At 41.6% G+C, this 26,783-nt stretch overlaps 1 protein-coding gene across 2 annotated transcripts in view; it reads left to right on the top strand.

The window, feature by feature from the left end:
• The window catches only part of SHROOM3 (shroom family member 3), a 123,425-nt gene that overhangs the window by 80,154 nt on the left and 16,488 nt on the right, over positions 1-26,783 (top strand). For both annotated transcript variants that reach the window (XM_036763019.1, XM_036763020.1), the window contains exons 3-7: positions 3,673-3,804; positions 8,838-12,018; positions 14,029-14,099; positions 20,665-21,579; positions 22,833-23,315. In XM_036763019.1, coding sequence (XP_036618914.1) covers positions 3,673-3,804; positions 8,838-12,018; positions 14,029-14,099; positions 20,665-21,579; positions 22,833-23,315 — 4,782 coding nt within the window. The remainder of the gene's footprint in view (positions 1-3,672; positions 3,805-8,837; positions 12,019-14,028; positions 14,100-20,664; positions 21,580-22,832; positions 23,316-26,783) is intronic.

Raw genomic sequence — 26,783 nt, 5'->3', positions numbered from 1 at the left:
TCTCCCTCTCTCAATATATTCCTCTCTAATCCCTTAATTTGATTTTATTTTTTTAGATATCATGCCTTCATATTCAACTCACCCTGTGCCCTCTGTATATGTGTGTGTGTGTGTGTGTGTGTGTATTCCCTTCAGCTACCCTAATACTGAGGTCTCATGAATTACACACATCATCTTTCCATGTAGGAATGTAAACAAAACAGTTCAGCTTTAGTAAGTCCCTTATGATTTCTCTTTCTTGTTTACCTTTTTATGCTTCTCTTGATTCTTGTATTTGAAAGTCAAATTTTCTATTCAGCTCTGGTCTTTTCACTGAGAAAGCTTGGAAGTCCTTTATTGTATTGAAAATCCATATTTTGCCTTGATGATACTCAGTTTTGCTGGGTAGGTGATTCTTGGTTTTAATCCTAGCTCCATTGACCTCCAGAATATCGTATTCCAAGCCCTTCAATCCCGTAATGTAGGAGCTGTTAGATCTTGTGTTATCCTGATTGTTTCCACATTACTCAAATTGTTTCTTTCTGGCTGCTTGCAGTATTTTCTCCTTGATCTGGGAGCTCTGGAATTTGGTGACAATATTCCTAGGAGTTTTCTTTTGGGGATCTTTTTCAGGAGGCAATCAGTGGATTCTTTCAATTTCTATTTTACGCTCTGGCTCCAGAATATCAGGGCAGTTCTGCTTGATAATTTCTTGAAAGAAGATACCTAGGCTCTTTTTTTGATCATGGCTTTCAGGTAGTCCAATAATTTTTAAATTTTCTCTCCTGGATCTATTTTCTATGTCAGTGGTTTTTCCAATGAGATATTTCACGTTGTCTTCCATTTTTTCATTCCTTTGGTTCTGTTTCATAATATCTTGATTTCTCATAAAGTCACTAGTTTCCATTTGCTCCAATCTAATTTTTAAGGTAATGTTTTCTTCAGTGGTCTTTTGGACCTCCTTTTCCATTTGGCTAATTCTGCCTTTCAAGGCATTCTTCTCCTCATTGGCATTTTGGAGCTCTTTTGCCATTTGAGTTAGTCCATTTTTTAAGGTGTTATTTTCTTCAGTATTTTTTGGGTCTCCCTTAGCAAGTCTTTGACTTGTTTTTCATGGTTTTCTCGTATCACTCTCATTTCTCTTGCCAATTTTTCCTCTACTTCTCTTACTTGCTTTACCAAATCCTTTTTGAGCTCTTCCATGGCCTGAGACCAATTCATATTTTTCTTGGAGCCTTTTGATGTAGGCTCTTTGACTTTGTTGACTTCTTATGGCTGTATGTTTTGGTCTTCTTTGTCACCAAAAGAAGATTCCAAAGTCTGAATCTGAATCTCAGACCATTTTCACTGCCTGTTGATGTTCCCAGCCAACTACTTGACCCTTGAGCTTTTTGTTGGGGTATGACTGTACTTTGTCCCAAGCTTGAGGGGATGCGCTGCTGTTTTCAGAGCTACTTCTACACAGCAAGCTCTGCCACACCAGCGCTTCTTCTCCCCCAAGAACTGCCAACCAGGATTGTGGCCCAGATCCATGCGGGGCAAAACAGGCTTTGCACTCCTGCTCTAGTCCACCGCTTAATTCCTCCCACCAGGTGGTCCTGGGGCTCTAAGCAACTGCAGCTGTAGCTCTGGAAGCAGCCTCAGAGCTGCACCACCTCTGCCGGCCCCAGTGGCCAACCACAAACTCCTTTTACTCTGTCCCAGCAGCTTTTCCCACTAACCTTCTCTGTTGTCTTTGGCATTTGCAGGTTGAGAAGTCTGGTAACTGACACAGCTAAATGATTCAGGGCCCTATGGCCTGTTTTGCCTGGCTCCTGGTCTGATTGTTCCTGGAGCTGCATGCTGGGCTCTGCTCTGTTCCCAGCTCCGTGCCATAGACCTTACCCAGCAACCCTCCAGGCTGTCCTGGGCTGGAGCCCTGCTTCCCTCTGCTATTTCATGGGTTCTGCAGCTCTAGAATTTGTTCAGAGCCATTTTTATAGGTGTTTGGAGGGACCTGGGGGCGAGCTTAAGCAAGTCCCTGCTTTCCAGCTGCCATCTTGGCTCCGCCTCCAAAATTTTTTTTAGAGGAACACTACCTTTACAGTCAGAAGAGCTGATTACAATTCTCATCTTTGCCATTTACTAATTGTGTAACTGTGGACAAGTTATTGAGTTGCCCTGAGTCTCAGCTTAGCCATTTGTAAAATAGAAATAATTATCCTGCCTCTAGCTACCTTATGGTATAGTTGTGAAGAGCAAATGAGAATGGGTACACAGTCTGGTGGGCATAGCACCTCCCCCTCCCAACCTCACTTTCCTCAAAGTTAATTTAGTCACACTCTTTGTCAGACCCATTCAGAAATCTACTTGGTTTTTTTTTCCTCATCTGAGCTACCTACCAATCCAAACCAAGGTATCTTCTGTCACATGACTCACCTTTATCTTATAATAAGAAACCAAAACTGACATTTCTATTAGTTTGATTACAACTAGGCAATATATAATTGTCTTATAGTCACAAAACACTTCCAGGTACTAAAGATTTCCCATCAATCAACTTCAGAGTCCTTAATGTTACTCACATGTTATTTAAATCCTGGGAAATATGATAGTTCCGCATCTTTATTTCGAGTGCATGTCTTTTCTCTGAGGATCTCCCTTTTTCATGTTTGTCACATCTATTTTTGTTTTCTATTTCTTAATACAGTTGTCTAAATCATAAAGAAGCACTTTATGTAAGAAAAGTTCTATAAATCATAAAGCACGATTAAAATACCAGCTTATTATTAAGAGGCCAGTTGGATTTCATTTAAGGCTGGTGGTCTAAACATGAGAGCAAGGTCACTCTACCAAAGGGAATGTGGAGGTACAAGTTAAAAAAAAATATAAAAGCAGAAAATCTTATCTTTGGGAGACACAAACAGGCACAACATAAGTGTCATTAGCAAAAGATTCACAGAGGCATCCAGTGTCCAGGGGGTAGACCAAGAAAACTGCCAGAGTTCCACATCCAAGATGTCCAGATGGCAGAGTTTCAGAGAGATGAACAGCCTGGCATAGCATCATTCACCATACTCATTCTTCTGCATTTCAGTCTACAGCTACAGCCATGCCTATTTTCTCCCTTTGTTGTTTTGTTAGTGGTTTTTTTTCTTTAATTTTAGATGGTCCAAAGTTAAAATCAGTTAAAGGGCAGTTTTGCAAACCAGAGGACCAGAATGAGATCTATTCTCATTAGCCCAAGGAGAAAAGAAGCCTGGTGCTCAACTAGCTGCTTACCCTTGCCTGATTCTTGCCAGTAATTTCAAATGATGATAACATTTTTATTTATCCAGCAGAAAGGAGGGACTCAACCTCTCTGTAGACAATAATTCATCTTCCTAGGACTGGCCAGGAGATTGAGAAGAAGCAAATGTTATCTCACATATTTTGTCCTTGAAACAATTGAAGCCAAGTGAGATATAATGATTAATGATGATAGCAACGACAACTTTAGGGCAGCTTGGCCATTCGAAGATCTTATGAGCAGGAGCAATAAGAGAATGACTGGTAGAAATATTCTCTAGAGCCTTTATAAGTATATACTTGTTGCTTTGAGACACACGAAAATATGCCAGCTTCAACTTCGAAATTCATGTGTTAGCCTTCATGAAGAGTCTGTGTTATAGATGTTGCTACATTGAAGGGTGCCATTTCCATCTTTCTCTCCAGGTGCAGTGAATCTGTGAGCCGACCACATTCCTGGCATTCAGCCACATCTGGAAAGGACCAGACTGATGCCAGCATGATGCAAATATCTCAGGGCACGATTGGTACTCCTTGGCACCAAAATTATCATTCCAGGTATGTAGCGGGCACCTCAGCTGTGACTTGAGTAGACACAAAGAATGACAACAGGGTTGATTTCTCTCCCCATGATGTTCCCAGTTCTTAAGATTGATGTTTTCAGAAAGGAAACTTCCTTTCTAGTCTTCTCTCCTAGTCTCCCTTTCTCCATCATTCCCAGCCTGTGGCCTTTTCTGTCTTCCATAAGATTATACTTCCTCAATGCTATCCACACCCAGAGGAAGAACTGATGGCATTTGAATGCAGATCTAAGCATACTACTTCCATTTTTTCTTCTTTTTTTTCCTCATGATCTATTTCTTCTTTTACAACATGATTAATATGGAAATACGTATTATATGATTGACCACATATGTCCAAATTGCTTAGAGTCTCAGGGAGGAAGGGAAAAAATTTGGAACTCCAAAAAAATTTTTTTAAATGAATGTTAGAAATTGGCTTTACATGTATTGGGAAAAAATAAAATTAAAAAAATTAAGATTATACTTTCTTTATGAACCCTGAGGATTAAATCATCCTTCTTGTCACTTTCCTTCCTCCAATCCCTCCCTCCCCAAAACTTAATACATGAGCAGAAATTGATGTTAAACCTCTCCCTAGAGTAGGAGGCAGGGAATCCAGAATCATTCCAGTCTCTGCCTGCTCATTTGCAGAATCTATACATTTTCAGATTGGCTGTTTCTCTATTAAACCATTTTAAAACTATTCTAGAAAGAACAACTATACTAGAAAGAAAAACAAACAGGAACTTTCCTCCCTGCCAAAGCCTTTTTGCTGAGGGGAGTGCTACCAAATTTTGGCTTATAGTAAAGACATCTTTCTTCTTTATTTCCAAGAGAAAATTACAGATGCTTTGCCTGCTAGAGTAAAAAGTACACTCATTTTTTATTAGAATGTTTTTTTTAATCTTTGCTTTTTTCCCCTCTGCACAGACATCCTCCTTCATCTATTTCTTGTTTTTTCTTCTCTCCCTTTCTCATGTCCCTACTTTTCAAGTCATTGCCTACTTTGTAGTTGGCCTACTAATATAAGTCAGGATCCTACGCTAGGTTTTCTTTTTTTATGTCAGGCAGCAAATATTTAAGCACCTACTATGTGCCAGATGCTACTAGCGAGACTATTGAATAATTAGGAAAAGCGAAGGAAGAGACATTGGCTCATAGATTTACATCTGGAAGTCATCTTACAGAGCTAAGGTGAACAAAAACAACAGAGAATGAAGCTTAGAAAAACTAAGTATCTTGCCCATGGTTACAAACCCAGTAAGTATCTGAGATGGGATTTGAACAGAGGTCTTCCTTACTCCAGGTCCAGCATTCTAACCACTGAACGATTCTTCCTCTTCGATTAAATGAGTTTCCCAAAGCTATTAACAAAGGACTCTAAAGCCAGAGAGACAAACCTTGAATTGTTCCCTGATTTGTACTTGCATAAAAAATGTTTTCCCACTGAATTAACAAAAAAGCCTTTTATCCAGGTTTGTCACATAGCAAGTCAGGAGTCCATGTTGGAGTAGAAAACCTTTCTCCTGACATGGCTACCACTTCATTCTCTACCAAACCATCATCTAGCTCTTTCCAGAACCTGGCACCAGGCCTTGCATGGAACAGGTCTCTAAGTATTTGTTGAATTTAAAGGAACTTTAGTAGATTTTTTAAATGGCAATATTTTATTTATTTTTTAAAATTTATTTATTTTTAGTTTTCATCATTCACTTCCATAAGATTTTGAGTTCTAAATTTTCCCCCCAAGATGGTATGCAATTAGGTATTGGCTATACATATACATTCATATTAAACATATTTTCACGTTAGTCATATTAATGGCAATATTTTAAAAAAATACAATAAGAAGACAATTCCAGTTTCCAGCAAGTTTAAAACTGAAGCTGCAGAAGATGGACTGAACACATGTTCTTCTGGGAGAGGGGGGAGCAAGGCATGAAAAGGGGTGATCCAAGAACCATGCCAACCTCCTTGCTAAGATACGCTTAATGCAAGCCAACATTCCTTATCTCTGTTGCTTCTGCAACTGGCCACCTCCCAAAGAGAAATAAATCCAAATTCCCACATAAAATAAAGGGCCAAGCCAGCAGGGAAGCCTTGCCCATTTGGAGTACAGTCATTTTGATGAGTGTCTGTAAGTAAAATCATGATGATTTCTGACAGTCCTCCATGGGTGATGGGGTCCAGCGGGAGATTTCCAAAGGTTAACAGTTGCTATCTTTGAGGTTTTTGTTTGTCTGTGATTTTGTTTAAAGATGATTTAGCTTCCTACTCCCTACCCCCTAACATTCTTTGTTCCTCTCTCCTCTTCATAAAATATTTTTTTAATCTGTTTGTCACTTAGGAGAGGACCAAGCTCCAGCTCCCAAAATCATTAGAGAGAGCTGACTCAGAACTCCTTCTGACCTACAAACTTGTCACCTGAGAGAACTCTAGAATCAGTTAGTTGTCTGATTGTCCAGGGGGCCTGACTCAAAGGCTGGAGGGGGTCTTTCCTAAAATTCCAGAGATGGGAGTTCAAAGGGAATATTTTTTGGTTTTTGTTTGTGAACAAAGGGAATGTAAACAGACACGTAAGCTACCCAGATAAATGAGAATCATAAAACTGCCATAAGCTAGGGGTATACCTCAGCTAATGTATTTGTTGAGCACTGAATATACACCCACACCTCCCTGTTTGTCTCAAATGGGAGCCAAGACCAAAAACTGTTCAATCAGTTGAGAGAATTCAGTCTATCAGGGTATCCTTTGGTTAGCAGGAAAATAGAATTTACAATGTTCCCTCCTTGCCATCCCTATTTCCTCCTCCTATCCATCACCTTCCCCATTGTCCCTGAAGGAACTTGTCTGCCACCACAGATGTGAATAATTCTGTTCTATATCTTACAGTCTTTAGGAGATTCCTGGGGCAGTGAGAGGTTAAGTGATTTCTATGTATCAGAGACTGGACTTGAATCTAGTTCATCCTAGTAATTGAATCTAGTTCATCTAGTGATTGACCTCTTTAGCAGTCTGGTAAAAATTAGGGACCCCTTCCCAGAATAATATTTTTGAATTATTGAAGGAAATGCTAAATTGCAGTTAGAGGCTAGTCAAAATAAGTTTGTCATTTTTCTACTATCCGCACTCATGGATCTCCTGAAGTCTATCCATGGACTCCTGGGGGGATCTGTGAACCCCGAGTTAAGAACTGACCTGGTGCAACTTTTTTCCTTTACAGATTGGTTAGAAGGAAAGGAAAGGCACAGCTCTACATGAGGGGAATTTTTCACATTTTCCTTTTTCCCCAAAATCTGGAGATGATTTGACAAGAGTGCCTGTCCCCACTTTCCCCATCACCTCTGCCCCTTCTCATTCGAGCTGCCTATCCATTTCTAGAACAGCTTTTCTTGATACAACTTGTCAGCTCAAAAGCACCATGAGGGATGGGGTTAGAGAAAGAAAGGCTCACATTACCTCAAAAGCTACAGTAGAAATCTATGTTCTCTTCCATCACCCCACACAAATCATCCTGTAATCCATTCATTTCATGCCGAAGGCTTTCTATGATAGCAACGGCAATTCTGGCAGGTGGCCACATCCTAGCCTGCTTGGAACCCAGCCACCAGGACTGGTTCAGCTGTATGTGTTTGCCAGGCACATTTCCAAGGCACACCAGTGGCATCTAGTGGTCTAGCTGCCATGTCAATGGAGGCTCATCATCCTTTCTTTGCCAAGCCCTAGCCCTGGCTCCGGGATTTTGGAAAGGGGAAGGGGTGAGGAAGGTGCAGTGGGGGTTGGAGGACAGGATGTTAAAGACAATAGGGAGAAGAATACACCTTCAGACTGGAAAGCTGAGTGCCTTCAAGCTATGTTATGCTTGGGATTTCACTGAAATTATCCTTTAATACTCCCTCTGTCAGGTCAGTTAGTCAATAAACATTTATTAAGCACCTACTATGTTTCAGGAACTGTGTTAAGTTCTGGGGCTATAAAAAAAGGAAAGAAAAAACAGTACTTACTCTCAAGGAACTCACAGTCTGATAGAGGAGACAATATGCAAACAACTATGTCCAAAACGCTTTAAATGAGAGTTGATGCCACACTGTGTATGTCATGAGTATATAAGTGCTTTCCAGGGGCTTCAAAGTGAAGACCCAATGCAAAGATTCAATAATTTAGCAAGCATTTATTAAACACCTACTGTATGCCTGGTATTTCACTAGGCAATGGACAAAACCAAAATAGTCCCTTCCCTAAAGAAGCTTACATTCTACACTAGTCATGTTGTGAAAGAAGAATCAACAAAAGGGAAAAACTACGAGAAAAAAAAATTTTTTAAAAAGAGAGGGAGAGCATAGTATGCTTTGATCTACATTCAGATTCCATATAGTTTCTTTCTCTGGATGTGGTTGGCATTTTCCATCATGAATCTTTTGGAATTGTTTTAGATCCTTGCATTGCTGAGAAGAGGGAAGTCAATCAAAGTTGGGCTTTCTACAATGTTGCTGTTACTGTGTACAGTGTTCTCCTGGTTCTGCTCACTTCACTCAGTATGAGTTATGAGTCCTTTTTAAGTAAAGTTTGATTAAGTGCAAATAACTCACAGAAGATGAGACAGGGGTCATCCAGGTACCTTTGACTCTTTTCTGTACCTTTACCACTTCCTGTACCACTTATCTCAATAAGGAAAGATTTCTATGGGCTAGTCAATTCAAAAAATATACATTAAAGAGTATCTTTGTTTTGTCTGGTATTGTTGTTGGGTTTGTTTGTTTTTTTTGAGGCAATTGGGCTTAAGTGACTTGCCCAGGGATATTTACTAGCTGGAATTCAGCCCTCCTGGGCTCAGAGGGTCTGGAAAGTGGCTTGCTAGTAAATGTCTGAGGCCAGATTTGAACTCAGGTCTTCCTGACTCCAGGGCCAATGCTCTATCTACTGTGCCACCTACCTGCTCCAAAGAGTCTCTTTGAGAGTTGGCTTCTGAGTCTGCTAAATCATAAATCTCCTGTGTTACTAATTGCTTTCCTCTCTTTTCCCTTCCAGCTCTTCTACAAGCGATGTCTCTAACTATAGCCACACTTATCCAAGAAGGAGCCCTGATCAGTACAGCTCCCAGGGAAGCATGGAGAGTTTGGACCACAGTGGGAGCTACCCCCCATGCCACCTCCTCTCCCCTGCCAAGTCCACCAGTAGCATCGACCAGCTTACCCACCTCCATAACAAGAGAGACTCTGCTTATAGTTCCTTCTCCACCAGCTCCAGCATCCTCGAGTATCCCCCCACCAGCCTCTCTGCCCAGGACTGTTCTGACACGGTGGCCACAACACCTGCCCAAGGCAGCCTATTGGAAGGGATGAGACAGGCTGACATCCGCTATGTCAAGACGGTCTATGATAACAGGCGAGGCATCTCAGCAGAGTATGAGGTGAACTCTTCGGCATTGCTTGTCCCTAGTGGAGAATCCCAGGAATCAGTGCATGGGCAGGACTATGACAGGTGGCCTGGTCATCCCAGAGGTGGTAGGATGCCACTGCTGTCTTGGAACCAACAATACTACAGTTCCCATGAGACAAACTCCAACAACCTACCCCACAAAGTGGGTGCCCCCATGCCCCCAACTCGGAGCGGTAGCTTTGCAGTTCTCAGGCATTATGAGAGGCCCAGCTCCTGGTCTAGCTTTGAGCACAACAGGTATGGCCGGCCCCAATCAAGCTTCCCTGGATCCCTAAAGACTTCATTTCCAGAAGAACATTTACATACTCTCCTGGAGAAGAGTCCAGAGAATAGTCCCCCAGTGAAGCCCAAACAAAACTATATCAAAGCAACTCAAGCAGGCCAGCCACTGCTACCTACCAGCATCTACCCTGTACCTTCACCTGAACCACACTTTGCCCAGATGCCCCAGCCTTCTGTGAACAGCAATGGGACGCTATACCCAGCACTTGCCAAGGAACATGGTTATACTTCCTCAATGAGCACTTGTGAGAACATGGCGACTCTTGAGAATGGCAATCAGAATGGCCCCAGGAATTCTGCCACCATCTTCTACCAGGCCCCAGAGTATATCTCGCCCTCCCTGGTGGAGAAGCCAGAAACCACAGGCAAGTTTTCCCCATATAAACCGCATTTCATATCAGAACCTGAGAACCTCAGGGGCAACTCCCTGAGGAAAGATGAGCCAAGGATTTTGGAAGGCAACCGTATGCTCCCCAATGGGAGAGAAAGCACACGTGACAACATGCAGAACTCCAGTCATCACATCCCACAGGCCCTGCAGATCCAGGCTCAGGAAGTCAATGAAGGCAAGCCACTTTCCAGACCCTCTGAGCCCAGGAGGGCTGAATTCCAGGAGTCTCAAAATGCCCGCCCACAACCAAGACCAGAAAGAGAAGACCTCGCTGAAGACTCATGGCGCACTACTAGTCAAACAAGTTCAAATCTTTTATCTCTCCAGACTCTTTCTGAAAGCACCAGAAGGCGAGACAGTCTGGAGATACAAATGGGACCTCTGGAGGGAAACCCTGACAGTCGACCAGCCTGTCTGATCAACAGGAGTAAAATAGAGCAAGAGCCCAAAAAGGCAGCTCTTGAAGGATGGGACCATTCAGACGGGCAAGCTTCCCATGAAAGATCTGAGGGAGGAACCACAGGGCCACCTTTCCATAATTCCGAACCAAGGAATGAGACCCACGGGCAGGCTTCCAACCAGAGGCGGCGTAGTTCAGGCAATGCCCTCCCGACCTCCCATTATGGGAAACCCCACTGCTCTGTGTTGGAGAAGGTCAGTAAATTTGAGCAACGTGAACAAGGGACCCGGAGACCCTCGAGCGTGAGCAGCTACATGTACAGGGCCAATAAGCTGGAACAGACACCCAGTAGTAGAAGCTCCATGATCAGCCTTGAAGATACCCAGAGTGAAATAAGTTTCCTGGAACCAGGTCCATCCACTGGTTCTCTAAGCCTCAGGGAGAACCTGGTCAAAGAGAGTAAGAAAAAACCTGAAGGGGTTTCCTGGCATCTAGCTGAGCATCAACTGAGGAGGGTTGGAAATGGTGGCTATGGACCCGCATACCCAGAGGCCAAGCCACTGAGAAGTGCTTCTGTCCTCCAGCGCAGCCAGAGCACCTTCCAGCTTTCCAACAAGGCAGAGGAGGAAACCCTGTGGAGAGAAGATAGACCTCATAGTCCTGAATCACCACTTCTGGAGGTCCCCTTAAACCAGGCCTATCGGAACAGTATCAAGGATGCTCAGTCACGCGTCCTGGGAGCCACATCATTCCGACGCCGGGATCTTGATCTGAGTACCCCTGTAGCATCCCAGTCAAGGCGGGGGGCAAGGCAGAGGCCAGCCTCTGCCCACTTGGGGCTGAGGAGCCCAGAAATAACAGCAATGCCTGCTTCACCTCATATCCCCAAGGAGCGCCATAGCATCACTCCAGCTGAGGGGAGCCCACCCAGGGAAGACTCCACAGCCCTGGTGGCCCGGGTTGGAGGACGGAAGCGACTGACTGCTGAACAAAAGAAGCGTTCCTATTCAGAGCCTGAGAAGATGAATGAAGTGGGGGTATCTGGGGCAGGAGAGCCACTGGCCTGCTATCCACAGAGGAAGGACTTGCCCTTTGGCTTCCCAGAGAACACTGTGGCAGACAGGCGCCGTATCTTCGAGAGGGAGGGGAAAGCTTGCTCCACCCTTAACCTCTCCAGGCCTGAATTGAAGCAGTTACAGCAGACTGCCCTGGCTGACTACATTCAACGCAAAACCGGAAAGAGGCCATCCCCTTTGGCCAGTCATGGAAGGGAGAGCCACAGCCTCGCCACAGCCCCAAGTATGAATTCCTTACAGGAGCAAAGCCCATTCCCCAGAAGAGGGTCTGCCACCCTGCCCACAGAGTTTATGAGAAATGTGGACAGAAGCAGCCTAGAGACACGAGGCGTGCCACGAGATCGAAGTAGCTCCTTCGCCAGCAGCCTCCTCCATGCTGAAAGGCACTGGCATCCCAAGAGGGAGCCAGCGAGGACAGATTGGCTTGGAGAGGCCAGCAGCCAGCCCAGTCATCCACAGAAAGTGACCTGGGCCCATGAGAAGAGATTGGCCTTGGCAACCACAACCAGGGGGGCAGGAAAGTCCAAGTCAGCCGAAGATCTGCTAGACAGGTCAGATGTTCTGACTGTCCCTTTCCATTCAAGGTCCAGGTCATCCCCCATCTCAGATGAGAAATGTCAGGTATGTACAACCCTACCTCTCTCTATGCCCATGGGAAAGTGTAGTGATTGTGTTGAATAAACTGCTAGTGAACTCACTTTCCTCTCTCACTTTGCTCCCCCATTTACTTTTCATACAGAAAAATAAAATTTATTTTTACAAAGATCATAGATTTAGAGCTGAAAGGTACCTTATAAGTCATCCAACCCAACACCATCATCTTATAATTGAGGAAGTTGAAACCCAGATGTATGCAGAGAGAGAGGAGTTACACTTAGATCTTACGACTCCAAATTCCTCCTAACTTCAACCAGAGACCCAGGAATAGACATCATAGGGACAACACGGGCACAGATGCCAAAGATAGCAATATTTTGGCCTCTCTTCAGTAAGGCAATATCATTTAAATTATGACTTCATGAATATATAGCCAGAAAAAAAGTCATTTTTAATGAAAGATTCTACTTTGATTCAACTCTCTCTTCCAAAAAGAGCTCAATTCCCATACCAGTAATTGTATCTGGATATTTAAGAACTTATATGATACCTATACTCCCTTCTATGAATTCTCCAAACCATGAGAGATCCAGCCTCAAATTCACTTTTATCAGATCCTCTGCTCATGGCTAATATATTTAAAAGCAGAATGTGTTCTTCAACATGACTATCTTATTTATTCACAGTACATTGATTATAAGTCTAATCCGCTAGGCCAGGGGCTTCTTTGACATCATTTCATTAAAGTTTTTATGAAGAGTCTAAGGGACACATATTACCATTAAAATTGTCATTTTTGTTTTGTCATTTTTCAGTCATGTCCAACTCTTCATGTCCCCATTTGGGGTTTTCTTGGCAAAGATACTGGAGTGGTTTTCCATTGCCTTCTCCAGCTTATTTTACAGATGAGGAAACTGAGGCAAACGGAAGTTAAGTGACTTGCCCGGGGTCACGTAGCTAGGGAGCATCTATGGCTGGTTTTGAACTCACGTCTTCCTGACTCTAGGCCCTATACCTTATCCACTGTGCTGCCAAGCTGCCCCTTGTGTTATAAAGAGTGTGTTATAAGACCTCACAGAAGCCGCCTGTCAATTAAAATTAGGGAGTGGGTGGTCCACATTTCTGGATGCTAATTTAATTTTAAGCCCCATGAATCTGTACCTCCCTGAGTGTAAGTATTAGTAATTAAGTAGAATTTTCTCAGCTTTTGAAGATTCAGCCACTTTTCAGAAGTTTGGCCAAAGTTAATGAGGAAAGTGCAGTAATGTGTAAATAAAGAAGTTTTGAGGTGGGAAAAGGAGGAATCATTATATGACTTTCATCTCAGCAAAGTCAAAGACAAGGATGATATTTCCTTACATCCTTATAATCAAGCCTGATTCCAAGCACCGAATCACGCTGTTTTCAAAATACTGACATCTAAATACACCTGATGAACAAGCTCTGCAGTGTGGTACAGTGGAAAAGGCACTGGACCTGGAGGCAGGAAGGACTGAGTTCGAATCTTACCTCAGATACTCACTAGCTGTGTGACCTTAGACGAACCACTTAACCAATCTGTGTCTCAGTTTCCTTATTTGTAAAAAAAAGATTGGGGTGGGGAGGGGTTGGGCTTAATGGTGTCTAAAGTCTCTTACCATGTTACTGAAGGGCAATGATAATGGATGGGGAATCCCCCAAAAGAAATTTCCTTCACTCTGATGATCAGGCCAAAACCCTCCTAACTTTGCTAAACTGGATCCAACTTACTTCATTTGAGAGGTTTTGCTTATTTTAAAATACATCTGTGTTACCTGCCTCTCCCACCTGTCTCCCATCTTTCCCTTCTACTTCTTCAGACATTTAGATTATCTTAGAGCATAAAGGCATCAAAAAACAAAAGATCCTGGTTAAAATTTGAGCTGAACTTCACAACTAACTCAGCTCAGTGGTTTGGCAGTCAGGATATTAGTACAGGCTCTTCCTAAGGAACGACCTTGCTCTGTGAAGGAACCTCTGGGTGGTCAGTGATGCTGGGATTCTTCTGTGTTCTAGGATATGCTTCTTAGGGGAAACACTGACTACAGCCTTCTGGGAAAGGCTCCTTCCTGCGCGGCTGGACCCAGGTATGCACATTTCTTTCTGCAGCCTCCTTTCCTTGCGGGGCAGCTGTTGGTATTCTCACTTCTCTGTCTCTGTCTCTGTCTCTCTCCCTCTTCCTCCATCTCCCTTATTTCCTCCCTCCCTCTCCCCTGTCTTTGTCTGTCTGTCTGTCTGTCTTTCTGTCTCTCTCTCTCTCCTCCCCCCCCCCACCCCGTCTTTCTCTCTCACTTTTCTTCTATAACCAAATGAGATGGGATCCATGAATTTTGCCAGTATTATACACAATAGCCAGTGTGTCGCCTGAACTTGTTTAAACAAATGTGTACTTTTCCTTTTTGCCTTTTTAATATGCTTCTTCTATGAGTAATTACACATTAGGTTTTGAGTAGGATACCATTAGAAGAAAATTTGTTTTTAGGGGATCAACCTGGACATAATACTTGTAATTAGCTTAGCACAATGCCTGACAAAGTAGGCACTTAATAAATGCTTTTTCCCTTCCTTGAGGTCAGAGTCCTGATGGCAGAGCAGGTTCCTATTCTCCAGTCTAGCCTAAGAAAGCCTTACATACTCACTGACTTTATGCCAAGAGTATCAAATCACACTGAAGGAAATCGGGTGAGAAGAAACCCTTCATAAGCTAGTCCATAAAATGAGACACTGGAATGGGAAAATTAGAAATGGAAAATTACCCCAGAGGCAGAATTTCTAGAATCCTAGAATAATGGAGTTTGGAGGATGTGGCCTTGTTTTTCAAAGAATTAACTATTAAAGATCCTTTGATGAGAAAAGGGAAGAGAATAAGCATCTGTTAATATTGTTTGCAGATTGTTGTTTTGTTTTTCGAGGAATTTGCTATCAAATTACCAAATTGCTATCCTTTAACAGAAGGAAGAAAACGATAAGCATTTATTAAGCACCTACTATATACAGGACACTGTACTAAGCTCTTTAGAATATTACCTCATTTAATTCTCACAACTGAACCCCATTTTACAGTTGGGGAGACTGAGGCAATCAAGGTTAAGTGACTTTCCCAGGGTCTTTGTTGTTGTTTAGTCATTTAGTCACGTGCAACTCTTCGTGATTGTATGGACCATAGCATGCCTATACTGTCCTTGGGGTTTTCTTGGCAAAATACTGGAATTGTTTGCCATTTCCTTCTCCGGTGGATTAAGGTCTCCGGTGAATTAAGGTAAACTGGTTAAATGCCTTGCCCAAGATCACACAGCCAGTATCGGAGGTCATATTTGAGCTCAGGTCTTCCTGACTCTAGGCCCAGCACTCTGTGCACTATGGCGCCACCTAGCTACCTCCATTCTTGGAAGGGAGGCATAACAGACAGCTAGATGAGCCCTGAATATTTGAGATTTTTCCTAAAGGAAAGAAATAATGTTTTAAGTAGAAATTTCCAAAGAGAATTTACTTTTTTTTTCCGAAGGGAATTTATTTGCCTGTGTAGTGTTCTGGTGTTGTAGAACAGAGCCAGCCCATGTGGTCCAGCTCTGATTTTGTTTGGCTTTCGGTCTGAACTTGTGATAGTGTTGGTATGGAAATTTGGTGCAGGTCAGCTGAGTTTCAAATTGTTGCTTGAGGCATTGAGAAGTTAAGGAATTTGTCCATATCTGAACCAGGAGGGAAATGCAGAAGCCTGGTACTGCTCAGATCAACATGGCAGCTTTGATTTGCTCCATTAATGATTTGGGCTGGCTCATCCCTCTTAAGGCACCCTGGTGGCTCGCCATACTAATATTGAATTAAATGTAGACGTTGACTTTGCCCCACTCCAGACATCCTCTAGCTTCAGTCTCCCCCTGTAACTGGGATTTGCCACTGGACCAGGATGGCTCCACAGGAGAAAATGAGGCTGGTGACTTTGCAAAGCCCTCCTGCACTTAAATCCAATTCACTTGCAAGTCATGGCATCACCTCCCTGATGTCATGGTCCTCTTTGAGAACGAAGGACAAACAACAACAGGCGTGTGCTGCCACAGGGAGCCAGCTAGGTGACGTAATGGATAGAGAGAGCACCAGGTCTAGAGTCAGAAAGACCTGAGTTCAAATCTGGCCTCTGGCACTTACTAGCTCTCTGACCCTAGGCAAGACATTTAACCTCTGCCTGCCTCAGTTTCACCATTTGTAAAAAATGAGGATAATAATAACACCTACCTGCCAGATTTTAAGGATCAAATGACATAATGTCTGTAAATCACTTAGCAGAGTGCCTCCCATATAGTAGGTGCTTAATAAATGTTTGTTTCCTTCCTTATTTCCATGCTACTTAATTAAAATCCTCTTGCCACTTCTATTCTTGGTTTATATCCAAATTCCACAGTTGTGTTCCATATTTCAAACAGCCATTATTCCCTTAACCAGTTTGTATTCGTCTTTTCTGCAATGCACTCCAACAGGAAGTATGTTATCATATTACCTGCTAGTCTGCCAAGAGCAGCATTCCAAGATTCTTCTTGCTGCCTTTACCAGGATTAATTTCATCTCAAAGCTGTCTTTCCGGCTGCAGTACTTAGGGCGAGGCATGTGCTAGCTAATCTTTCCTCCGTGGTGAAGGCTCAGCCCTTTCTCTGAGAGTCTCTCGGGATCCACAAGAGGTGAGGTGGAGAATGAGAAGCGAGGGAAAAAAAGATGATTTCAGGGTCGTCTTGTCTGGAGTCAAGGGCTAGACTCCTTGACCTACAAAAATCCTTCCAGGTCTCAGGCTCCTTGACGTTTTGATAGCATGCAAGAGGTGCCATTATGGGCCATTATGAAAATTTTATTTTTCCTTCTCTAGATTCTGAGTAATCACCAAGGAAAAGTTCTGGCCCAAGCTGTTTGACACTTTCAAAAATAAGCATTTAAAATTTTTTCTCAGTAGTAAAGAACAAACGCAGTAGACTAAAATGATCATATAAAATAATAGGTCATAGATCTATGTAATAGATCTATATAATAGATAATATAAAATAATAAATTTATTAGGCCGAATCTTCATTTAAAAATTCTTAATATCTTATTTTGCATAACCCTCGTTTCTTTAAAAAAAAATTTACTATGATCTAGACAGACATCAACAAACCTGAACATTTCAAAATACAAAGAACAGAAAGGGAGGAGTATATATTAAGTTATAAGAGCATTTATCTGAGTTTTTTGTTTGTTAAGTATAACATGATAATAACAAAACGGCCCTGCTTTCTCTCACCTTTTCTGAATGTCTGTTCTCTTAGGTGGATTTTCAAATATTCTATTGACATTCTATTCTTTCTTTTCACCACCATTATCACTACCCAGCAACCCAACAGACGTCCTCCCTAGTAACAGATAAATATGGTCAAACAAAAACAAATTCACACATTGGCTGTGTCTGAAAATATAGTAGCTAGTATTTACATGGTACTTAAAAAATATATATCATTTTATCCTTACTGCCATGAAAGGTAGGGGCTGTTTGTATTATCCTCTGAGGCAGGCAGAGTTCAAGTAACTTGCCTAGGGTCCCTTAGCTAGTAAGTGTCTGAAATTAGATTTAAATTGAGCTCATCTTTAGTCTGGAACCATATCTACCGCACCACCTAGCTGACTCATTCTCTCCCTCTAGTCCATTACCTTCAAGCCAAGAGGTGGAAACCATTATTTATCATCATCAAATTTCTGGAGTCATGATTGATCATTGCAGTTAGTCCACAGGAATTTACTAAACACCTACTATGTGTGAGGCGCTGGACTAAGCACTAGGGACAAAAAGAAAAAAGTCCCTTCACCCAAGGAGCTTACAGTCCTATGGGTAATAAAACATGCAAGCAACTATGTACGAACAAGATATAGATAGGAGAAGATGGAGATGATAACAGAAGGACAGTATTAACATTAAGTGAAAGGCTTCTTGCAGAAAGTGGGATTCTAGCTGAGACTTGAAGGAAGCCAGGAGGCAGAGAGGAGGAAGGAGAAAATTCCAGGCATGGGGTTCAACCAGTGAAAATGCTCAAAGGTATACATATTTTTTTAATCGCCTAAGTGTTTTTGTGACTATCAGTCTTTTTCCTCTGTCTTTGACATCTTCAGGATATCTGAATTTTTGTAATTTGCACTTTCTTTGTTATAGTCATTGTGTATATTGTTTTCTTGATTCTACCTACTTGACGTTATGCCCATTCATATAAATCTTCTCATGCTTCCCTGAAATTTTTGTATTTATCATTTCTTAGACTGGATGTCTGAAAGATTAATGTTAGTGTTTGGTTTTTTTTGCCTGTTTTAAACTGGTACATCTAAGAAGCCTCAGGATACAAGTAGCATAATGAAGTTAATTAAAAGATCTGCATCATTAAACATCAGATTGCAATTTCAATTACTATCCTGCTGGAGAAATCTAACTTTAAAAACTAGGTTAGGTATGGAAAGCTCTGAGGATCTGTGTCAGAGGAGGGATAAGATGGCAGTCCAAAAATAAAGACCATCCACAAAGCATACTCAGCCTCTAGCGTAAATTTTCAAACCCACCAGTAGGAATACACAAGCTATTCTCACTCAATAAGGATCCAATGAAAGAGAATATTAAATTGATTTAGGAGGTTTGCTTTTAACACCTGATCTGTCAGAGCTCATACGTACAAATGTGTAGACAACCAATGGTATTTAAAAACAAGAAGAAAAAAACAAGCCCAGATCGCATATAGTTGGAGGCTTCTTATGGTATTTCTTCTTGCCTCTTTTTGCATTATTCATGTTTGGCATCTGATAATTTTTAAAGATCATTGCTTATTCCTCTAATCTAGACCTACTCATTGGGGAAAGACCCTACATTTTGTTGGAAGTTCCCAGCGAAGTATGTAAATATCAAATTCTCATTGTCTTCGGATTCACTGAGATACTCTACTACCCTTAGGGAATTTGCCATTCCAATCTGTGAATTTACTGGAACCTTTCTCCTCTCCAATCTTGGTATTAACTCCTATACTGCATTTTAGTATAAAATAACTCCTTCTACAAATCACCATATATTACCTGCTCCTTACTCATATTTTCCAGAAGTAATTATTCTCTACCTCTTTAAGGGAACCTTTGCCACCTTTTTTACTTTTGGAGAGCCACATTAATGTAATTCAGATCTAATTATGCCACTACATTAAACTCACTATCACTAGCATAGCCATATAGGGCTGGTTTTTTTTTTAAAAATCATACTGCATTATTAGCAGCATTGAATAGCTGATCTTTAAATCTATATTCATCATAGAAATGCAGTACGTTGATTCTTATAGAGGAATTAGCTATAGGACATTGGAAAAAAATTCAAAAGAAAAATAAATCTTCCCAAAAATAAAAACCAAAAAATATTAATTGGATTTTTAAAACCAGACTATAAAATGAGGGGAATGTCTCTCAGATTATTTATCAAAATTATGAAATCTCCCCATATCCTTTTCAGAAAACAGTAAGAAAGGTAAGAGCCAAATTAATTGCAAATTCAAAGGCCTCGAAGGAAAATGACATTAAATCACATTTTCAGATTGAAAGTATTTCTCATCCCAGAGAAACATGCTTAAGAAGAAATGGGAAGAGAGATAATATTCAAAAGTACTATTCAAAGTAGTCATTTTTTATAGTATTCAAAGTCCCATAAGCAGTAAAAGAGAAGAAATTGTTCATTCCCAGAGCATCTCCCACTTTGAATAATGCTGGTTGTACGATAGGTTATGCTGGTGAGATGGCAGGTGACCCTGTCACTCACTTTCTCTCTGCCCTTGAAAGTTATAAAAAAGCATTGATAGCTCCCTCCTTAGAATCTGAGACCCCAGGCATAAATCACACTTTGGAAGAGACAGCAATTTAGGAGCACATGCTCTCTTGCTCTCTCTCTCTCTCTCTGTCTCTCACTCTTATCCTGGACCTTTCCCAGTTCAATCCTACACACACACACACACACACACACACACACACACACACAGCCAAATACCTTTCAATGATACATTTCTAAAGACCAAAAATTCGCTTCTTCATATTAGAATAAGAATGTTAAGGACTTAATAGAATCTTGTAAATAAATGCTCTAAATTAAGCAGCCCACACAAATATTTTCCTATCCAAGCCTTCCTTCTCAATGAACAATATGGGTGATATATAGATACAAACACACACACACACACACACACACACACACACACACATACACATACACACACACACACACCCCGTGCATGCATATATGTAATTTGAAGAGGAATCACCAAATGGTTCCATTCTCTGCTCTTGGCCAAAGAGCTACTTTCTAAAACCCTGCTAAGAGTTAGCTGGGTCATTTTTCTACTTCTCTCCTTAGTAGCTTATCCTCAGAATCACCTCAAGTGCTGTTTCTGACCTAATAGAAAATGCCTCCTCAGCCTGTTCTTCTGTACTATCTGTTGCTTATCTTTGAACTGGCTTTGCAAAGATAGCTGACTTGCTAGGAGAGATTAGAGGAAATGGTGCCATTTCTCTGAGATTTCTTAACCCATTGGATGCTATTGGTCATCTGTGAGGTACATCCTTTGCTCAGCTCTTGTCTCCTCATTTCACATTTGCTGATTCTGTGCTCTTATCTCTCACCAGGCAGTTCAATTATTCAGAAAGAAGCTATGAAGAGGTGGCATCCCTTACACATCACCCAGGGTCTCACAAAGTACCAAATGGATCACCTGTTCTCATGGAATCTTCCAGGACCCTAGAATCTCAGAGGCCTACTAGCAGATCTCCAGCCTTTGGGCCACCACCAGCAGGAAGGCAAGGTCCTTTCATAGACACAAAATCTTCACAGCTTAACTCCTTTAAATCACCTCAGACCTCTGGGGCCAACTCTACCTACTCTCCCCAGCCTTACCCACATGCTGAAAGAGATGTCTTGGTTGGGAGGCAGCCTTCCCCAATGGACACACCTGTAGCTGTCCTCCGAAGTAATGGTCACATCCTGACACAGCCCCAGAGTCCAAGAGATGTTGAGGACAACTGCCGTGAGAGTTTAGCTGAAAATGGAATGAAGAAAAACAAGGGCCCTCTACCTCAGAGGCCTCCTCCCCCTCGAGTGAAATGGGCCCACTCACTCAGAGATGACAACTCATTGGAACAGTCTTCATCTTATGGGGCACTGAGTCAGAAGCACTATCAGCAACGTCAGAGTCTGCCCAGCCTAAGCACCACATCCAACCCCAACAATCCCCTAGGACTCTTCAACAGTCCTGGAAAGGCCTCCCTCAGAATATCTGAGTCAGCCTTTCAGGCTGTTCCATCCCCTCAGGAAGAAGGTGATGATGAGGTGTTTGTGCAGGATTCAAGACCCATTTCCACTTCCAGTCCCACTTCCAAAATTCTGTCCATGTTACCTCCACCACCACCACCTCCTTCACCTCCTCCAATGGACCTGAAGGTACCGGGGGGCAACCTGGAAGAGTTTCCTCCTCCTCCTCCCCCAATTACATATGAAGTATTGGGGACCCCGAGCAATGAGCCTTATGAAGAGACCTATACCAGGTGAGGAGAGTTCTGGTTAGGACAAATTTTCCACACTGTGTGAAGCCCTCCTCAGAGTCTTAACTCATGTCAATGTTCCTTCTAGTGCCCACAAGATAGCCTAATTTGGAGGAGAATGTACTAAATTGGGAGATGCCATTAGGGTTGTCCCACTCTTTGCCCATGGAATCTTTCCAAAGACTGACCCAACTCCACTCTTCCCAAGAGCTTGCTGATTGTAGAGAGGGACAGATCAGAGAAAAACAGTCCATGGAGTGATTTCTCTTTCTTTGGGCGGGTGATCTAGTTGAAATAAGAACCAAGCCCAGTATGAATCCATTAACAGTAGATTGACTCAACTACCACTCATTAGTTTAACCGGACTAAGAGTCCTGGAAATTGAGAGGCAAGAAGGCTACAACTATATTCTCATGGACACAGCTTGGGGAAGATTACTTAACTTCCTTTAGGTAGTTTGCAACTTATCTACTGAGGAGGAAAATGAGTTTTGGAGTTTGGAGTGCCCTAAGGCAATAAAGTCAGTCATCTGAGCAGCTAGCTTCATATAGCTTCTTCATCTGTTTGGTATATCATGGACCCTTTGGGCAATCTAACACCCCTTTTCAGAAAGAATGTTTTACGAAAACAGGATTTTGTATTTTAAATGAAACACGTGGAATTACAAAGAAAACTGATTAAAAAGTTATCAAAATATTTAAAGTAGCAAGGCCGTGGTTAGAAAGCCTGTGCTGATTAATTCATCAAAACAAACAGCCCTGATCCTAGAAGCTTAGGAAACCTCAGAGTTGGTATAAAATTTTTTTTTTAATAAACTTCCAGATCCTAGTGAAGTGATGTCAAATTCAAATGGAAGAGGATTTCTACAGACCATATGTTGACTTAGAAAACCACAAATTACCATTATCTGTTTTGTTTTTTATTTTTACTTATTTTGTTAAATATTTCCCAATTACATTTTAATCTGGTTGGGGCTACACTTGTCAGGGGAGGGGGGAAAGGGTGTGGGTTAAGGTGGGGAACTTACATCAGCTCATTCCATTTGAGGAGAGATCCAATTGTGAAGTCTGAAATTCTTCCTCTATGTTGAGGAGAAATTGATTTCTCTGTTACTTCCCTGTACCCAATTGTCATAGCTCTGCCCTCTAGGGATCCTCTCCTTGTCCCTTCTCAACGTTTCCATGAAAGATTCCACCTTCTCATAGCCACTTGCCCTCACCTCTTCCTTCACCATTTATCTCTTTGGTTTCCTGCAGCAATTCCATCAGATTGTCCAAGCTGACGATTGCAGATTCTCAAAGGAGCAGCCCAACCCCAGCTTCCAGACCCAGCCTTTTCATCAAGGTTCCAGGAGCTAAGCAGACAAGCTTATTATCCACTCCTGATGCTCAACACCAGACAACTGGAACTCTTGGGGAGCAGTCTAGCCCAGAGCAGATGCTTCCCACCCAGGCCCAAAGTCTCATCCAGAAGCCGGGCAACCTAACTGAGGAATTGGAAAAGGGCAGCTCTGGCCCTGAGAAGACTCCAGAGGACATCAGGAGAGAGACTCTGGCTAAGCAGATTGTTCACCAAGACAAATCCCTAGCAAGTATTCTGGATCCAGACTCCAGAATGAAGACTACCATGGACCTGATGGAAGGTTTGTTTCCACAGGGCCCGAGCTTCCTGAAGGAAAGCAATGCACAGAGGAAGGCAATACAGAGAAATGCCAGCTTCCCAGTATCTGAAGGGAGTAGGTAAGTCCCCACTAAGCATTAGATTTACAGTTTACCCATTGACTAAGCATGCTGGAAAGAAATGGCCTGATGGATAAAGTAGTAGACTTCAAGGTCAGGAAGACCTCTATCCACATTGGGCCTCTTACGCCAGCTGGGTAACCTCGAGCAAATAATTTCACTTTTTTCAACTTCATTTTCCTCATCTGAAAAATGGGAATTTTGGTAGTACCTTTGACAAAAAAGAGAGCAGCATAGTGAAAAGAGAACTGAATTTGGGGCCAGGACTTGGGTTTTTAATCGATGGAATGAGGAGAATTGGACAGCATGATGTGCTAGGACCCTATGATCTTACAAATAAACTCCAGTTTCTTGAGAAAATTGGTACATGGTTGGCCTAGACCCTAGAATCAATCAATATGTGCCTGGCCCAGATCTTACAAGCACAGACATCTTCCTTGCCCAAATACCATAATGATATTTTGTCCTTGGGAGATTTTCTCCAAGTATTGTTAGATTCATTCATTCAACAAACATTTATCAATCACAGCAGTAGAATAAAAGACAGTCCCTGCCATCATTGAGCCTTAAATCCAGTTTAAAAAGGGAAAAAAAAAAAAAGGTGAAGGTACGAAAGAGACAGATTTAGCTTCCCTAGATCTGCTACCTTTGGGAACCAAGAATCCATTTCATAGGCCAGCTCCACCACAGCTATGGGGAGTTCACCCCTCCTCTATGCAGGGTCAGTCAACAAAAATGCATTAAGCACCTACTATGTGCCAGGCACTGTGCTAGGGATGCAGATACAAATAAAAACAAAACAGTCCCTGCCCTCAAGGAGCTTACCATCTAATGGGGCAAGATAACATAAAAAAGAAGAGAGGAAGGGAGGGCAGGAGGTAGGGTTGGAAGGCAAGAGAAAGCATCTCCATGGTGGTGAAGTCCCGAGCAGTGTAGCTGGTGGGAAATGGAGAGAAGACTGCTGTGAGCACCCCAGAGGCTCAGGGCTCTGTCATAAGGGCTGAGGATACTGATAAGATGTCAGTTTGGGGCAGATTCAATCTTGCAGCATGGTGAGATTTGCCAATGATGAGTTTCCTGGAAAAGGAAGGCATGATAGAAAGTTTCAGATGGGTTCAGAAAGAAAGAGGTACCAAAGGCTTAGATTAAGAATTTCAGTGTATGGGTAAAGGAAGGGAAGGAATAAAGACAGACCAATGGTTTTCTCCAAAGAGTTGGGGGAAGGTCAAGTTGATCATGTAGGTGTTTTCTCATCCTGAAAATCTGGAAGTTCTGAATGAGAGCAAACTGATGCGGCTGATGAGGTGCTTTTGCAGCATTAGACAGTGAGCCACAGCACCCCATCATAACCCATTACCAGCAATCATGTTGACACCTCCTGCTTTTCATTTTTTAGTCTTTTGGTTTCTTTTACTTAGATCAATCCAGTCTTCCAAGATAATGAGATGTTCTGTTGTCTGTTTTCTTTCATTACTGTTTTATTGCACTAGGAATTTAAAATGTTTTTTTCTTCTTTTTTAATCTTTCAATGAAAATGATGTCGCTTGACATGCTAGGTACTTAGCAGCAAGTAGTTTCACAAATCTAGCAAACATTTCAGACTAAATAAAAGCAGATAGTCTTTTATTCAAATGTGAGCTGGCTTATTAGAAATTTCTAATTCATTCTAAATGACAAACAGAAATAATAGCATTTTGAAAGGGAAATAATTAGAGTCTTTGAGTGAAAAGAAACTTCAGAAAGCCATCTACCCCCTCCCTGAAATATGAATCCCTTGGAAAAGAGCTATGTCTTATTTCTAAGGCTATTTGGCTTTGTATGAGCTTATAAATGCTAGTTAGAACATGGACAGTCATAGATTTCATCCTAATAATAGCCAGGGAGTTCACCTCTGTTCTGTGACCACAGAATAGACTGTTTCCCAGATACACACTAGCTAGTTATAGCAGACCTACATGCCACTCACTAAAGGTGGGAGTATTTATTAATTTTTATAGATAGGTAGGTAGATGAATGGATGGATGGATAGATATAGCCATACAAAGTAAATGCAAGATAATTTTGGAGTACCAGCTACTGTTGGGGTGGGAAAGCAGTTGTTCGAGCTAAGCCTGTATAACCACCATTTTGTCCTCTTATCCAGTAACTCAAAGAACTTGGTTAAAACAGAAAGACATTGTTTTGGGCAACCAAATAATTGTGATCCTTTAGAAATTTACCCATTTTTAGGACTTCTGAAATATAGCCTATACTGCTATAATGATGACTATCAATGTGAAGAATTTACCGGAAAGGACATTTTTATTTTAAAAGAAGTCCCTTTAAAGGAGTTTCCCCGTAAAAATTTCAATTTTGTGAATTAGTAAGGACATACTTTGATTTTACCAACCCAAATGAAATTTTAGTGCATTTTTGTGTTTCAAGGACTTGAGACTATGAAATTTGCAAAAGGCTGGCATGCGCCACCTACTGGTGGATGGAAGCATTTTACTTTGTATGTTTCCACATAAACTTCTATAAACATCAAAAAATCAGAATCTACCATATTCAGTCACATAAAATATCTGAAAACCTGGGTTTAAAATTTAATTTAACTAGACCAGATGGGTGTGAGTTCATTTTCTCCTCTTTTCAACAAAAAATGCTATTTAACAAAATAGCTAGTATATTAAACACTATGTGCCATGCTAAGTGGTATCTGTGTCAATTTGGCCTGGTTCAGCATAAATACAAGGGAATTAACTAGAAGGCCTTTCAAGGACAAATTATGAAATAGGCCTTCAATAATATAAAAGACTAATGAAGTCATATTTATCCAAAAGTATCTAACTTAGGGGCAAGTAGGTGGACCTGGAGTCAGAAAGATCTGAGTTCAAATGCGACCTCAGAAACTTACTAGCTGTGTGACCCTAGACAAATTACTTAACCCCTATTTGCCTCTGTTCATCTGTAAAAGGGAGATACACTAGAGACAGAAATATCAAACTACTCCAGTATCAGTTGCTTCATATGTCCTCTCAACTGCTCTGTAAGATAGAAAGGACTTATGTTTATCCTTGCTACAGAAGGAGAAAATAAAGCAAAGAACTTGATTACCTTTTTTCCCCTTTGGGGTGGTTATTCCCTTGAGGGTCTATTCCCTAAAATAGGATCAGAAAACTAAAGGACTAAATTTAATTGCCCATAGTTGGCATTAAATATATATAAATAAAAACATAGATAAATAAAATATATAACAAAATATATAAAATATAAATAAATTAAATATTAAAAATAAATACCAATGTTGAATATGAATACCTTGCGAGCTCTTATTATACTCTTCTAGATTGCTCTCTCCAAAGTTTGGACAATTCAGCATCACTGATGAACTCTATCTTCAGGAGAGGCCATGCTGATCCACAAACACTAGCCATTTGTCAGGGTTGCTTAGAATGAGGCAATCTTGGAGACAATAGACCTGGATTC

This window comes from Trichosurus vulpecula, chromosome 6, assembly GCF_011100635.1.
Source record: "Trichosurus vulpecula isolate mTriVul1 chromosome 6, mTriVul1.pri, whole genome shotgun sequence".
Lineage (NCBI taxonomy): Eukaryota > Metazoa > Chordata > Mammalia > Diprotodontia > Phalangeridae > Trichosurus > Trichosurus vulpecula.
Note: the sequence above shows the minus strand (reverse complement) of the source record. Positions and strands in the feature narration are given on the sequence as shown.